At 38.6% G+C, this 14,337-nt stretch overlaps 1 protein-coding gene across 1 annotated transcript in view; it reads right to left on the reverse strand.

The window, feature by feature from the left end:
* Nucleotides 1-5,456: 5,456 nt before the first annotated feature.
* Nucleotides 5,457-14,337, reverse strand: part of CAPZA1 (capping actin protein of muscle Z-line subunit alpha 1) — a 44,287-nt gene continuing 35,406 nt past the window's right edge. The window contains exons 6-10 of the mRNA XM_027536168.1: nt 13,398-13,477; nt 12,738-12,816; nt 9,930-10,001; nt 7,995-8,057; nt 5,457-7,077 (exon numbers count right to left, since the gene is read on the reverse strand). Coding sequence (XP_027391969.1) covers nt 6,937-7,077; nt 7,995-8,057; nt 9,930-10,001; nt 12,738-12,816; nt 13,398-13,477 — 435 coding nt within the window. The 3' untranslated portion in view covers nt 5,457-6,936. The remainder of the gene's footprint in view (nt 7,078-7,994; nt 8,058-9,929; nt 10,002-12,737; nt 12,817-13,397; nt 13,478-14,337) is intronic.

The following is a 14,337-nucleotide window of genomic DNA, read 5'->3' on the forward strand; positions in this document are numbered from 1 at the left end:
GGCAAGTACGGAAGCAATAGGCACGCCCCCCTCCCCCATTTTCCCTTCTCCGGCTCGCAGACGCTGGGAGGAATGCGTAAGAGCCAAGAAGTTTGGGGGAAGACCGAGTGTCTCTGATAAAGGTGTGTACGCGTGGGAGGGAGGAACAAGGAGCTTTGCCGGGACGAACAGTTCATTACTTTTTCTGTCACAAAGGCTTCGTTATGTGGAAAGGCTGGCGATCCCTAGCCTTAAGCCACATATTTGGGCACTTAATGCACCCCAGGCTGTATTACTCTTAACTGTTACTAGTGTTTAGCTAAGGGTTGCCCCAGTCATCAAAATATTAGCTTCTGGAGAGCAAGAGACTGTTAGGTTAGGCAATAAATGGTTAATAGCTACAGCATCGGTACCAGGAAGAGAAGTATTAATAAAAGAAGCTTCGGAAGACGGATAGTTAAGACAAACTAAAGGGGGTGGGGGTACAACAAACCTAAAAAAAGCCTCATCATCTACTTATCAACTGGAGTAACAAAAACACACTGACTAGGATGGACAAAGATCATAAAAGTTACATTTAAAAAATCTTTAAACAAAAATACCGGTTCCCAATATATCCAAGGTGGTGGTGTTCTCCAAAGTAATTCCCTGTAGGAGGCCACACACTATCTAACCTAGTGTGAAGAATGCTCAGAACCCAGGTCATGCTCCAGCTGGGCTACCCCTGTACCTTTTGAGGCCAACAACCAACTAAAGCCAAGAAAAACAGGCTTTAGCAACAGGAAATTCAGTGTCAGTGGGAACCAAAGCTACAGGGAGAGGGGGAGAACAGAACAGGGGAATATGTTCTTAGAAATTGCTTATGCAAAGTGGAGGGAAAAACTAGGAATGTGGCCAAAGATTTTATCTTTTTTCTCCCCCAATTATCCAGTGAGGCCTGAGTATTAGTGAACTACTCAGAACTACACTATTACTTAACCACTTCAAAAACCTACCACCCACCATACCCAAACTGAACATCTGGCTCTATTCTGATCAGAAATCTAAGCCTCCATTATTCCTGGATACATAACCTCCCCCTTCTCGAATCATACGTGTTTCCTGGAAGTTCTCAAAACATACACAAATAGCTACAGTATAGTAAAAACATGGGTGAAAATGTGATCTTATGTGGCTTTTGTGACAAGGGAACCTCTCTAAACCAGTTTCATCTGGAAAAATTCACTTCCCTTAGTTTGGCTCAGTTCAGTCACTCAGTCGTGTCTGACTGTGTGTGACCCCATGGACTGCAGCACGCCAGGCTTGCCTGTCTAACACCAACTCCTGGAGCTTGCTCAAACTCATGTCCATTGAGTCGGTGATGCCATCCAATCATCTCATCCTCTGTCATCCCCTTCTCCTCCTGCCTTCACTCTTTCCCCGCATCAGGGTCTTTTCCAATGAGTCAGTTCTTCACATCAGGTGGCCAAAGTATTGGAGTTTCAGCTTCAGCATCAGTCTTTTCAATGAATATTCAGGACTGATTTCCTTTGACTGGTTGGATCTCCTTGCTGTCCAAGGGACTCTCAAGAGACTTCTCCAACACCACAGTTCAAAAGCATCAGTTCTTCGGTGCTCAGCTTTTATAGTCCAACTCTCACATCCATACCTGACTACTGGCTAAACCATAGCTTTGACTAGACGGACCTTTGTTGGCAAAGTAATATCTCTGCTTTTTAATATGCTGTCTAGTTTGGTCATAGCTTTTCTTCCAAGGAGTAAGCGTCTTTTAATTTCACGGCTGCAGTCACCATCTGCAGTGATTTTGGAGCCCCCCAAATTAAGTCTCACTGTTTCCATTGTTTCCCCATCTATTTGCCTTGAAGTGATAGGACTGGATGCCATGATCTTACTTTTTTGAATGTTGAGTTTTAAGCCAGCCTTTTCAATCTCCTCTTTCCCTAGGAGTTATTTTCACATGTGGCTGTCTAGATGCCTAGAATGGTCTTTCTACCTTTCACAACTAGCTCAGGTCTCACTTTCCTCCCAAAGTCCTTCTGTATTTAGAAAAATCTATTAAGTAATAAGGTTGATTTTGTGTGTGCACTGAGTCTCTCAGTTGTATCTGACTCTTTGTAACCCTATGGGCTGTAGAGTGGGTTGCCATGCCCTCCTCCAGGGTATCTTCCCACCCAGGGAACAAAACTGGGTCTCCTGCGTCTTCTGCACCAGCAGGCAGGTTCTTCACTAGTGCCACTTGGGAAGCCCAATCAGGTGGATTTTGCGTACGTGCATACTAAGCTGTTTCAGTCCTGTCTGACTCTTTGTGACCCCATAGCACTGAATGCAATCTGAAAGTTAACTCTGGCCAAGGACATTACTGGAACAAACCTAGAGCCTTCTAAGGTAACTACTTTGGAGAAGAATGTTAAGAACCCTTTTTTTTTTTCTCGTAATTCTCATTACTCCATAGTTACTTGGAGTCTACAATTCAGTTTTGAATTGTCTCTAACTTTATGTTTTCCACTAAGACTGTACTCCCCAAGGCAACAGCGCTAAAACTGACTGAAATGCTTTAATTGGTCCGCCTACTGTTGACCAAAGGAATGGCTGTGGCAGATAGAGTTAATCCTCATTATCTGCAGATTCTGTATTTGCAAATTTACCTACTCACTAAAATCAGTAACCCCCAAATCAACACTTGCAGGACTTTTGTAGTCATCCATGGATGTACAGAGTGGCAAAAAGAGAAATCTTGAGTTGACCAATGTGCCCGTTCCCAGATGAAGTAGAACAAGGCCATGTCCTTCATGCTTTCAGCTCATGTAATAAAAATCCTTTTTGTGGTCTATTTTGTGGTCCCATTTTGTCTGCTTTTTTTTTTTTTTTTTTGGTTACTGCTTAAAATGGCCCCCAAACCTATGTAGTGCTGAAATGCTGTCTAGTGTTCCTAAGACTGATGTCCCTTATAGAGAAAATTCCCATGTTAGATAAGCGTTGTTAACTTAGGCGTCAGTTATAGTGCTGTCAGCTATGAGTTCAATGTTAAAGAACAAAAAATGAATATTAAATAGTGATTTAAATAAAAATATATTAAAAATAAATAAATTAAAAAAATATATAAACGAAGATTGTGTATTGATCTATTGACAAAAATATTGAGAAGCATGCAGGAACCTAACTCTGGAGCAATGTTTCAATATGGGCTAATTCAATGTTTGCTGGCAATTTTACAGAACATAACCACAGTAAATGAGGATTAACACTCATAACAGAATGCTTTTGGATACATTTGGTTTCTGCTCTCAGAGGGCTTAGATCAACTCTATTTTGTTTTGGGCTGTGCTATGCAGCTTACAGGATCTTAGTTTCCCAACCAGGGAATGAACCCATGCATGCCCCCTGGCAATGGCAGTGAGGAGTCCTAACAGCTGGACTGCCTGGGAGTCCCCTACTGTTTTTTAACATATACTCTGTTCAAGGGAGAATTTTAGTTAGCTCAGGTTATTGTATGGGAGAAGGCAATGGCACCCCACTCCAGTACTCTTGCCTGGAAAATCCCATGGACGGAGGAGCCTGGTGGGCTGCAGTCTGTGGGGTCGCTGAGGGTCGGACATGACTGAGTGACTTCACTTTCACTTTTCACTTTCATTCATTGGGGAAGGAAATGGCAACCCACTCCAGTGTTCTTGCCTGGAGAATCCCAGGGATGGGAGAGCATGGTGGATCGCACAGAGTCGGACAAGACTGACGCGATTTAGCAGCAGCAGCCAGTTTTCTATATATACCAGTCTTTTCTTTCTTTGACTTTCTAAGAAGTGGCTTGGTAGTTATATTTAAATTATAAATTCTTACATTGGCATTCAAATTGTATGTCTTTTGTGAGTTTGCAGAGAATGTGCCAAGGCTTGCTATGTATCTCATGAACCAAGATGAATCTAGTGTCAACATTCTAGATTATAAAACAGAAGAGGCACTAGAACTAGGCCAACTAACAGAAGCACAACCACCCAGGCACAAATGAGAGTCTTCAGTAGTGTAATTTCAACTATGGGAGTGAGGCCTCAGAGGAAACTCCTTTTGGCTGGGAAACCATTGTCCTAGGATAGGCTGATTTCAGCAGTGTGATAAGAGTCACAATTCAAGCAAATATTCTGCTGAAGGAGTTAAGGAAGTCTCTGTAGGGCTTGGCAAGGAGGGTTGACTTCTGCCCAATTATACAAGAAACCAAGGACTTCAGATGGCCAAGAAATTAAGTCTTTACAAAACTGTATGAGCTAAGGAAATCAATGAGGCAGGCTGATGGGGTTAGTAAGTTAAAGGCAAAGGCTAGAATGCTTTAATCTGTACTACAAGGACATAGGGTAGCAATGTCCCTCAAAAGGGTGGGAATGTGAACTAGCCAAGAATGGAAGATGAAGCACTGAAACTCCTCTGAGGGCTTAGATCAACTGGGAAACAGGATAAAAGTCCTTCCCATATGTCTGTAAGTCAGACTCATGAGGAAGGAAAGCAGCCTTTACAGTTGATGTGAAACAGTACCCATGTTCATGGTACAGGGATTCTTTCACTTCTAAAAACTATGGCAAACCTAGACAGCATATTAAAAAGCAGAGACATCACTTTGTTGACAAAGGTCCGTATAGACAAAAGCTATGGTTTTTCCAGTAGTCATGTACGGATGTGAGAGTTGGACCATAAAGAAGGCTGAGCGCTGAAGAATTAATGCTTTCGAACTGTGATGCTGGAAAACTCTTGAGAGTCCCTTGGACAGCAAGAAGATCAAACCAGTCAATCATAAAGGAAATCAACCCTGAATATAGCTGAAGCTCCAATCCTTTGGCCACCTGATGCAAAGAGACGACTCACTGGCAAAGACCTTGATGCTGGGAGAGATTGAAAGCAGGAGGAGAAGGGGACAACAGAGGATGAGATGGTGGGATAGCATCACTTATTCAATAGATATGAATTTGATCAAACTCCAGGAGACAATGAAGGACAGGGAAGCCTGGCATGGTGCAGTCCATGGGGTCGCAAAGAGTCTGGACACAACTGAGAAACTGAACAACAACCTGGTAACTATAACTACTTGGGCCTTGCTTTCTGAATGACAAGTACAGAAGATAACTAGACTTTTCTGACAAATGGAAAACCCTAAATAAAACCTTTGAAACCACCAGTAGCCAGTGATGGTAAAGCAGTATGATCCATAGAGAAATTCCTAAAACTTAAAAAGGAGGGGGAGGGGACTTCTCTGGTGGTCCAGTGGTTAAGACTGCTTGTTCCCAACACAGGAGGCACAGGTTCAGTTCCTGGTTGGGGAACCAAGGTTCTCAAGTCATGGCCACACACACACAAAAAAGCAAGCTGGTCTTTGGATAGTCACTGAATCTACAATAGTTGAAACCCTGAACATTCTCATCAAATAAGAGCAATTCCACATCTTACCCTGAGAACAAAGGCTGAAGAGATGGCTCAAAAAGGAGAGACTCAGACAATTTAAGAACAAAACAGGTGTATTTCTATTGGACTACCTGATACAGAGGATAGTGTAGTATGGATGGATAGTATGAATGACAAGTAATACAAATATATTTTATTTGAAATAAACAAAAATGCTTACACAAATCAACAGGTCACTTAAAAATAAACTCTTGCTTGACTGTATTACTCAGCAAAAACAAAGCCGAAACATAAACACCCTTCTTTTTTGACGTGTGTTTGGAGGAAGACACTACTTGGTTTTTAAAAAACTGACCTTCCCTTAAGGCCTGGTCATAGAAGTGTAAACAATGTAAATGAATCCACCATTACCAGTTGTCATATCATATCTATGTCACCTGTGTATTCTGAGATCACACCTGTACCTGCCAATAAACCTGGGAAGGGTTGCTATATCACAGTTATACTTGAGTTGGCAGGCAGGACTGAGGAAGAGTAATTTGGAGTAAGTATTACATCCTAGTTAGAACAAATCACTAGTATTCCCTTAAATAACAGGTTACAATAGAAAGATACTGCCTGAAAGTTATCCTTTTCACTTTGGTTCAGTTTTAGTTTTTTGTTTGTGATTAACATAGTTGTTTGATTCATTCACTTATAGTACAATCCTGCCACAAAGTATTAAAGCACAAGATACCTATTATTCCTTCAACATCTGCATTTCTTCAAGTTTTATACTCTACTATACCCCTAGTATGTCAGCAGTTTTCGAATATTAAAAAAACAGTAATAAAAATGGATAACACTCTTCTAAAAATGCACATGTCTATAACTATAATGGTAGTAGGTGGGAAGGAGACAATGAGGGAAAGGGAAAAAAGCAAACATGTTCATGTAGGGAATGTGGTTCAAGTCTTTGGATTTAAAAACAACTTCCCCAGAGAAGTTGGCTATGATGGAATTTCCAGAAAACTTCCTTGGCCTCCAAAATGAACCTGAAAAGCCCCAATCCAAACATATGAAACTACAGTTATGAGATGTTATAAACGATGATCAAAGCAACTAGAGGGAGAAGGATGAATGTGTCTTCCATTCAGCTACAGTTTGCAGCATAGCCTCTTTAGCTGTTGGTCAATCAGTAAAAACCACTGAACACCAGAAGTACTTTGAAGGATGGGGTGGAAAAGTACTGAATATATTACCTGTCTATGTCAGTAACAGGGCTTCATGGCTAGGAAAATTTTCTAAACAGTAAAATGACTCCAGGGTAGATATCTCTCTCCATCATTAAATGTGGCAGAATTAAAAAAAAAAAAGATTTACAAGTAGATATAGTGAAAACAAAATTACAAGGCAGAAAACACAAAAGAATCAAGACAATGCTCTAAGTTCAACAGTATTCCATTAGGCTAGAAAACCTGTTAACTTTTGAAAGCCCTAGCAAAATATCACTCTTGTTTATAAATCACTTATTTATCATATGACCACATGTTGAATCCTTTCTTTCCATGTACTGAAGAATCCTACATTCAGCCTTTAAGCATTCTGCATTTCTTTGCCAATCTTGTAGCTGAGTATCTTGTTCCAGTCGACTTTGGTGCGGGTAACAGGAAGTTGCCGGCGCAAGGCTTTGAATGTGGTGTCTGACATTGTTTGATAGTTTTCACTAATTGCTGTCTGCAAAAGATAATTGAAAATAAGTTGAACAGAAACTAGATGTAGTGAAAGGGCATGCTTGAGTCCCCTAAGGACTTACAGGCTGGAAGATTTCTAGTGAGCACCTCTCCAATCTCTGAAGCAGGTTAAGAAGCCCACCTGTATTATTTCTAAAACTAGGGCTATACAGGTAATCCCCTGCTTTTCCAAAGTTTGCTGTACATTGCTTCCCTGGTAGCTCAGATGGTAGAGAGGTAGCAAATCTGCCTGCAATGAAGGAGACCTGGGTTCAATCCCTGGGTTAGAAAGATCCCCTGGAGAAGGGAATGGCAACCCACTCCAGTATTCTTGCCTGGAGAATTCCATGGACAAAGGAGCCTGGCAGGCTGTAGTCCATGAGGTCACAGAGTCGGTCACAACTGAGCGACTACCACTTTCACTTTGCTTTTACCAAAGCAAAAAAAAAAGTGTTCAGCATTTGTTTGGCAGTGAGGCTATTACAGGGACAGGGTGCACCCTGAGCAGTAACAGTGGCCCCACCAAGCTCCTTCCTTGGGAACTACACTCAGCATCTCAGCATCAAGCAAGCCAGAGCTGTGAACTGTGTCTGAGGATCTGAGGAGTATCTCAATCATTCTGTACATCTGATAGCAAGATGTGTTCTAAGGTAACTGCTTCTCCACTTTACACCATTTGGCCTTGGAAAGGTTTCATAGAGATGCTCTACTTTGGGGTAATGGAGATATATCTGCAGTATCTTCCAATGCCAAAACCTTGACTGTAAGCAGAATGCAAAGTTGCAAGGTCTGCAAAGTCTCCATACTTAGTATCACTGAATAATTATGTATATTTATGTTCAAAGGATAGAAAAGTATAACAAAATGTGTTAAAAGCAAAATCTATATAGATCTATAAATAACAGTTTCAAGTTATCTTACCTGATACTCATTTTCTGCATGTTCTATGATTTTAATAAACTCCTTGGCAGTCTGGGCTTCATTCTAATGGAGGGAAAAATAAGAATTTTAAAAAATCTTAAGCAGTGAATAAAATTCAATAAGCAGTGAATAAAAAAGATACTAAAGAGTAAGTCTATCTTAACTAACATTTGTATAACAATTTAGTTTTTCAAATTTTCCTGTGCACATTATCTTCTTTGATTTTCAAAACAACCCTGTGAAATAGATGTTATTATTGCCACCTCCATTTTGCAGATAAGAAAACAGAATTCTTTCAAATAATGACCAAAATTATACAGCCTTTGAATCATAAAGATGGGATCCAAATCTAGGTCCTCATCAAAACAACCCAATTTCTTTCCAATCTACCACAGTATACCCCAAAGACAACATAATGTCTTGAAATTTTTATGCCTTGACAATATCTCTGGTTTAAGATGATATAAACAATGACCTCAGACATATCAATCATATCTTCTAAGTTCATAGGCTCCTCTATTAGCTACTTATGATGTCGAGACAACTAATCACATTTTGCTTTACATGGTTTGGGTACAAAATGAATTTAATGTCACTCTTCCTTTAGCAATTTTAAGTAAACAGAATTAGAGAGGGTGAGATTTAATGTCTAGGGCCACGCCCCAAGATTCTTTCAAAAGAGTCAAAACTACGTTTTATTCATAATAATACTAAGACATAGTTACTTGCTGTTTTTACTTTCATATAGTTTCTGTGCATGTAGTTTCATAGAAGGTATATAATGTGTGACGACTTCATTACTTTTTGAGGGCTAATGTGTGAAGCACATATCCAGCTGTCTTTTATTAGTTTAGACATTACACACTTTGTGAAAATGTAAATTATATTCTTTTCACTAACTTTAACCCAGAAACATACAGCTGTTTTTCATGAAAGTAAAGTTAAGAAGTAATGGGTTTGTTAATGCTATATTTTGCTTTAGATTTTTTTTGGCCACACCAGGGATCTCAATTCACCAACAAGGGATTGAACCCAGGCCTCCTGCAGTGGAAGCATGGAGTCTTAACCACTGGAGTACGAGGGAAATCCCTGTTATTTTTAAATTAAAAAATACATATTTTTAATACTCCTCAATTTTAATTTCTACTAAGGTAGATAGATATAACACACATAAAAGCTATTGGAGAGCGCTCAGTAATTTCTAGGAATATTAAGTACTATAAATGCACGAAAAATTATGTCCCTTCTTTCCAGATATAGTGCACAATACTATTATTGAACATTCCTAAAAATGTTCAGTTTCTCTAATGATATGAATGTATGAATGATAAATCCTATAGGGTTTAGTTTGGCAAACTTTCCTTCCTCCTGGTATTTATCAATTGAAGATACTACTGTCCTTGAGCAAATCTCACAAGAGAGAAAGAAAAAGCAGCATAAATATTCTAAAACCATTATCACTATTCTCAGTCAAAGTCTGTGAACTATCATCAACTAATCAACAAAACTGGTTGGTTATATACTAACAATTATAAGCTGCCAAAAATAAGGACTTACTGAGTAGCACAAGGAATTGTACTCAATATCTTTTAATAACCTATAATGGAAAAGAATCTAAAAAAGAATATATGTAGGGGTGTGTGTGTGTGTGTGTGTGTGTGTGTGTGTGTGTATATATATATATATGTGTGTGTGTGTGTATATGAATAACTTTGCTATATACCTGAACACAACATTGTAAATCAACTATACTCAATAAAAATTAAAAAAAAAAAAGTCTTTTATAAAGTTCTTAAAAAAAAAGCTGCCAAAATCAAAGCAATGAAAACAACCTCCATTTCTAGTGGCAGAATCAGTACTCAGGATCAAAAGATCTAATTTTTTAAAAGAGAAACAAGACACAAGTGAGACATATATTAAATATTCCACACTCACCGAAACAGTTACTGAATCCTGTACATCTTTATGACTAACCAACTGAACATTGCCATCTTCATAATAGTGAACCTGTGTGAGAAAGTTAAGAAATGTAAGTGCTTAGAGCACATAGAAACTTACTGCTTAGAGCACAAATCCATGCCTTCAGCCACCCGCAATCTCACCAACTCTGAGCAAACAATTAATATGGCCAATGGTAATTTATAATGGTGCTTAAAATTCACAGAACACTTAAATTTAAGAATTCTCTTTACTTAGCAGGAAAAACTGATTATTAGTTAATAAACATTTACTATGTGCTTACTGCATTCCAGACACTGTGCTCGGCATTGTGAATAGAAAGATTATAAATAAGATTATGCTCTGAAAAGTATTAAAGTCATTAAACATTAGTTTTTCTCTGTGAAAACCAAGAAATTTTAATGGGTCCTAATCTTTTACACATCTCTCCATATATAATATCATCAGTTTTGATTAAGCAGATCTGACCAGGTGCAGGAAACTGAGGATTAAAGACAGGATTGAAAAACAAATATTCTATTGGTAAATCAGGCTACAAAAATACGTAAGACAAAAGCAGTCCTGAACCTACTGTATAGCACAGGGAACTCTGCTCAGTGTTATGTGGCAGCCTGGATGGAAGGGGAGTTTGCGGGGGAATGGATACATGTATATGTATGGCTGAGTCCCCTTGAGCTGTACACCTGAAACTATCACAACACTGTTAATCAGCTATACTCCAATATAAAATTAAAAGTTTTTTTTTTTTTAAAAGGCAGTCCTGAGGATGTAAGGCAAAGTGGATACTACGATTATTATAACAATTAGCAAGAAAGAGGGTTATCCAAGAGACAGACTAACAATTCAACTAGATGTATGGCTCGGGAAGTTTTAGCAATTTACAAGACAGGTTCAGTCACAGTCACCAAAATTAACAAAACCTTTTCTAGGTTTCATCTGCTAATAAAAATGTCAACATGACTATCATCCACTTAAATCCTTAGAAATTGTCTTCCTGGAGCTATCCTTTTGCTTATAGAATAACCAAGGGTTAAATATCCTAATGACATGTCCACATAACTCTCACTCTGATTTTTAAAAGACACAAATGAAGTAATAAGCCTTTCCTCAAAGTATGATCAGAGAGCCCATGGTTAAAAGGCATAGATGAAGTCCTGGACTTGCCTGGTGGTCCAGTGGTTAAGACTCTACGTTCCTAGTACAGGGGGCATGGGTTCGATCCCTGGTCAGGGAACTAAGTCCCACCTGTGGCACAGTGTGGCCAAAAAATAAATACAATAAAATGCACAGACTCATTCATTAAAGAAAAAGAAAAAAAAAAATGGTTTAAATCAGGTCTGGGTACTGGGTCCTACTGTAAAAGTTTCATCAGAAACTTCTGTGATGTGTGCTCTTAGTTTACAAGTTTGCCTTGGCAAAACTGAAACACAAGTTATTTCCTTCTAGAAGGAAAATAAATTTCCTTGTATAAATTTATAGTAAGCTGCCAGGTTAATAATGCTGATGCCATACTTACAAGAAGTCTAGAGCATAGACATAGTCAACAGATATAGAACAACATATTATCTTAGGTTGGGTTCCCCCAGCAGCAGACCCCAGGGTAAAGATCTGAGAGTTAATAGTTTATTTCAGGTAGTCTCAGGAAGCACTAGTAAGGAAGTGAGATACAGAAGGCAAGGAAGTATCAGGTGCACTAATGAGCACATTACAGCTGCCAAGCACTGGATTTTGGAAGACTATGCAGAACATGCTTTAGAGCTGTCCCACCTGAGGGGTGAAGAAGCTGGCATATTTCCCGACAACTTTTGAATGGCACTAAGGGCTGTGCCAGAGCTGCAGAGGTAACACTTCCAGCTTGCCTTAGCTGAGTTGGGCGTGCTCCTGCAGTTAGGAAAATCTCCCAAGAAGAGAGGTGCAGCTACTTGTAGCAGGAAGTAATAGGTACGTACGAAAAAAGTGGTTATAGATGACATCTACCATGTATGTTTTGATTAAATTATACCATTAAAAAAGGCAACTCTTGCTAACTGTTATTAAAGCAAGAGTTGTAATACAGCTAAATTAGGTATTGACTTTCTTAGTTATCAGTAACTATTTAATCTGACTTTATAGTTAGTTGGGCTCAAGAATTAAATCACCATGAATTCTGAAAGTCAAATTTGTTACGATCAGAAGACTTCAATCTAGCTAGGTATCAAATGAGGTAATAAGCTCCTTATTCACCTGGTGGCATGTCCCGACACCAGCATTAGAACTCTACTCTGCTTGGTTAATCACACTTGGCCATTCTCTCTATTCCTGTTTTATTTATTTGGTTGAAAACCTATCGTAACTATAAATGTAAATAAATAAAATAAGTCCATTTATGAAGCTTTCTTCAGAGCTAAGAGTTAGCAAATATATGTAGACATTTAAATGAGCTTTAAAAGACTCTAAGTAAGTTACAGTAGCTGCTATATAGTCATTTCTTAATAACTAGTTATTTTCTTCTTTTCTAGAACTGCTATTTGATAATTCCTGGGAAGATCTTAGGTTATTTTTGAAAGAGAAAAATAACAAGCAAGCAGTACATGTCACATGACTGTCCTTTATCAACCCAGAAGAGCTCTGTTTAACCACAGTACTTCCCCGGGAAGGAGACCTCTGTTTCTATTTACCATCTAGCTCCCTTTGCATCTACAAATAGTTGTTCCTTATTTCTAATGTCAGAGCAAATATCAACTTGCATGTTTGTTTTAAAGATGTGATGTTTTAACATGGCCTATTAACATACTGGGATCTCACCTGAATCTTAAGTACTCCAACCACCTGGGCTGTAGGTGGTGTGATGGTGAACTTCCATTCTGATCTCCAGCGACCATTCCTATGAAAACACACACACAACCGTGGAATTAGCAGTAAGAAAGAGGTGGTCTGACACTGAGGCAGAGAATTCGGGAAAGAAGAAAAACAGAAACAAGTCATTTCGAGTTTGATAAATCCAAGGCTCTATCCACTCAAATGTAAGTTTTGTATCCAGTGGCCTAATCATAAGCTTTCCCTAAGTTATTTGACTTTCACTTTTCATTCTTTTTATCTTGGAGTAGAAAACCACGCCTATTCTGCTCATGGGAAGCTTTTCCACAAACACATGGATAGGCCACTGAGTTATGCAATAACTCAAATATTATTAAACAAACCCAAGTAAAACTCAGACTTTCCACAGGGTACTTTATTAATCACTTATTTTCACTCAATGTAACAGCAACATTTAAAAGATAAATTATAAAATCTTAGAATTAAAAGAAATCTAAATGATCACATCCAAATGCCTCACTCTGCGGTAGGGAACAAATAACTTACTCTAATCTAGTTAGATTAGGAAACCAAGTCTCATCTGCTGGTTTGGTTTCCTTTCTATATAAACATATAGATTAAAAAAGAGGAGAATATCTGCTTTCTTACCAGAAGTTTTTAGGCTGAAACTGGTGGCTTTCAATACATGCAATAATGGTCTGTTGCCCATCTATAGTTTTAGCATAAACCTATTATTAAAAAAAAAAGAAGTTAGATTCTTGAAAACATATTTAAACAACAAATACTATACAAAAGCAATATGCTAAATCCTTGGGGGAGATGAAGAATCAAACAGGATGAGCTTACATACTCAGAAGAATTCATGGAATAGGAACACAAACCACATGTTAAGGTCTAGGGCAGACAGTGGTACAATGAATACAGAAGGAAATACTACTCCTGGTTTAGGGTACAAGAGAGGTACCAGTTAGAATGGGCCTTACAAGACAGATAAGACTGTGATAGGGAGAGATGGAGAATAAAGATGAATAAGCAGTTCAGGGAGGAAACAGAGGGCTGATCCACGAATGAGTAAATGGTAATTAGTTCCGTCAGGTCAGAGGATGTGTATGAAGTGGAACTGTGGGAGATAATACAGGATTAGACTTAAGTCATGTGGTAGTAGATGTAAGGTAAGAAGACTGGACTTTATTCTACATGCAGTGGACAGAAACCAAAACAACATGACCAGAACTGTTATTTTGGGAGAATAATCAATATTGGCATACAGGGTAAAACCTGAGAAAAGTTCAAAGTTAGGAGGCCACAGAATTAATTTAGGCAGTAAATTAGGGTCCTATCAATGAATATAAGGATCCACAAGTACAGTCAAAATTCTGGCAATATATTGCAAATCAAGGGCAAGAGAAAGGAAGGTACCAAACTGTTTCCATGCTTGGATGCCTAGAGAAAGACTGGTGTCATTAACAGATTGGAAAGTTCAGATGGAGATGTCCAGCTAGGAGGTGGAAACACCAACTGTTCCTTAGTGTAGGACAAATGAACAAAAATGTGATCACTAAGGAAAAGAAACAATAAGAGCCTTTTT

Source organism: Bos indicus x Bos taurus, chromosome 3 (assembly GCF_003369695.1).
Source record: "Bos indicus x Bos taurus breed Angus x Brahman F1 hybrid chromosome 3, Bos_hybrid_MaternalHap_v2.0, whole genome shotgun sequence".
NCBI lineage: Eukaryota > Metazoa > Chordata > Mammalia > Artiodactyla > Bovidae > Bos > Bos indicus x Bos taurus.